The 1,320-nt window shown below is 55.9% G+C and overlaps 1 protein-coding gene across 1 annotated transcript in view; it reads left to right on the forward strand.

Moving 5' to 3' along the window:
- TMPRSS9 (transmembrane protease, serine 9) overlaps positions 1–1,320 on the forward strand; it is a 15,694-nt gene that overhangs the window by 2,844 nt on the left and 11,530 nt on the right. Inside the window, exon 2 of the mRNA XM_023538111.1 lies at positions 899–1,096. Within this exon, the coding sequence (XP_023393879.1) occupies positions 899–1,096 (198 nt within the window). The remainder of the gene's footprint in view (positions 1–898; positions 1,097–1,320) is intronic.

Raw genomic sequence — 1,320 nt, forward strand, 5'->3', positions numbered from 1 at the left:
CCGGTGGAGGTGTTGGCCTTGGGGGGTCTGGGGAGGGTGCCGGGACCTCTGTGCTGTTTCTCAACTTCCTGGCAGCTTGTAATTAATTGGGGGGCACCGAAAGGCTTAGTTGGGCATGGAGCTAAGCAACTTGGTCTACACAACAAGATGCTTGTTTTTCTCTAGTTTTCAAATGAGAAAACAAACTTTTTAGAATCGGTTTTGAGTATTTATTCTGTCTATTCGATAAGCAGCTATGTAAACATCTATCTGGATGGATATTCATTCGGGAGAGAACCGGGAACCGGCTTTCACAAGTCATGTGGCTGTTACCATCATGTTCTTATTTTGCAGTGATGATCATTTTTTTTTTTTTTTTTTTTGCTGATTTTCGATAGTTAGAAACGAGTGTTTTCACGGTTTACGTGGTTGCTATTGTCTTCCTCATTTAACATTTTTTATGACAGTCATCCTAGCTAGTGTGTGCTTTTGAAGACACAGTGTTTTCCGCAGTTGGAAACCTGTATTTTTTCAGAGGGTAGCATCCTGGGAGCGGTGGTTGTGTCCCCACGGTATTTGCTGGCCCCTTTCCTGGGAGCAGGAGGGGACAGCTGCTCCGAAGTGGAGGGAAGTTCTCCTGAGGCCACGTCAGCCCCTGGGACACGTTCGACTGGGAGCTAGTCCTGCCCTCAAGCAAAATCTGGGGATCTCAGGGGCTTTGTGCTGTACTTAGGGGGGGCGCCATGTGAAAGGCAATGAGGGGACACTGTTAAAATCGCTCAGGACGACTCTCGGGAAGTCAGCCCGCCCACCTGTGTGTCGGGTGACCGGGCCCTGGGTGGTGGGGGTCCTCGAGGCCCCTCGGCTGAGCCCCACCCTGCAACTGGGCTCTCTCACGGGGTCCTGGTCTCGCCCGCAGCCTCCCTCTCCATACAGGGCGTCGATGTGGAGCACACGGCCGAGCTGCGGGGGATCCGGTACTCCCGCAGCCTGCAGCAGGAGGCCTCGGACTACTACCGCATGCTGACACCCACCCTAGAGATGCTGGTGAGGGGCTCCCAGGAGTGGGGACGTTGTGGGCAGCCGGGGCCTCCACCGAGAGGACCCCCTTGGGCGGGTGAGCTGAGCAGGGGACAGCCCGGGCAGGCGCTGGGCGGGGAGGCGGGCCGTGGGAGGAGCAGGGTGAGGCTGGCTGGCAGGGCTGGTGCGTTCTCAGGCGCAGGGGGTCGTGGCGTCCTGTGGAGCTGACTCCGGCTTTTTAAGGCTTTTTAAGGGTTTAAAGGTCCTACGTTGTATTGTGGCGGACGATTGGTGTCCTTGTTCGTGGCCGGTGGGGGTGTG

This window comes from Pteropus vampyrus, unplaced genomic scaffold (assembly GCF_000151845.1).
Source record: "Pteropus vampyrus isolate Shadow unplaced genomic scaffold, Pvam_2.0 Scaffold212, whole genome shotgun sequence".
Classification (NCBI taxonomy): Eukaryota; Metazoa; Chordata; class Mammalia; order Chiroptera; family Pteropodidae; genus Pteropus; species Pteropus vampyrus.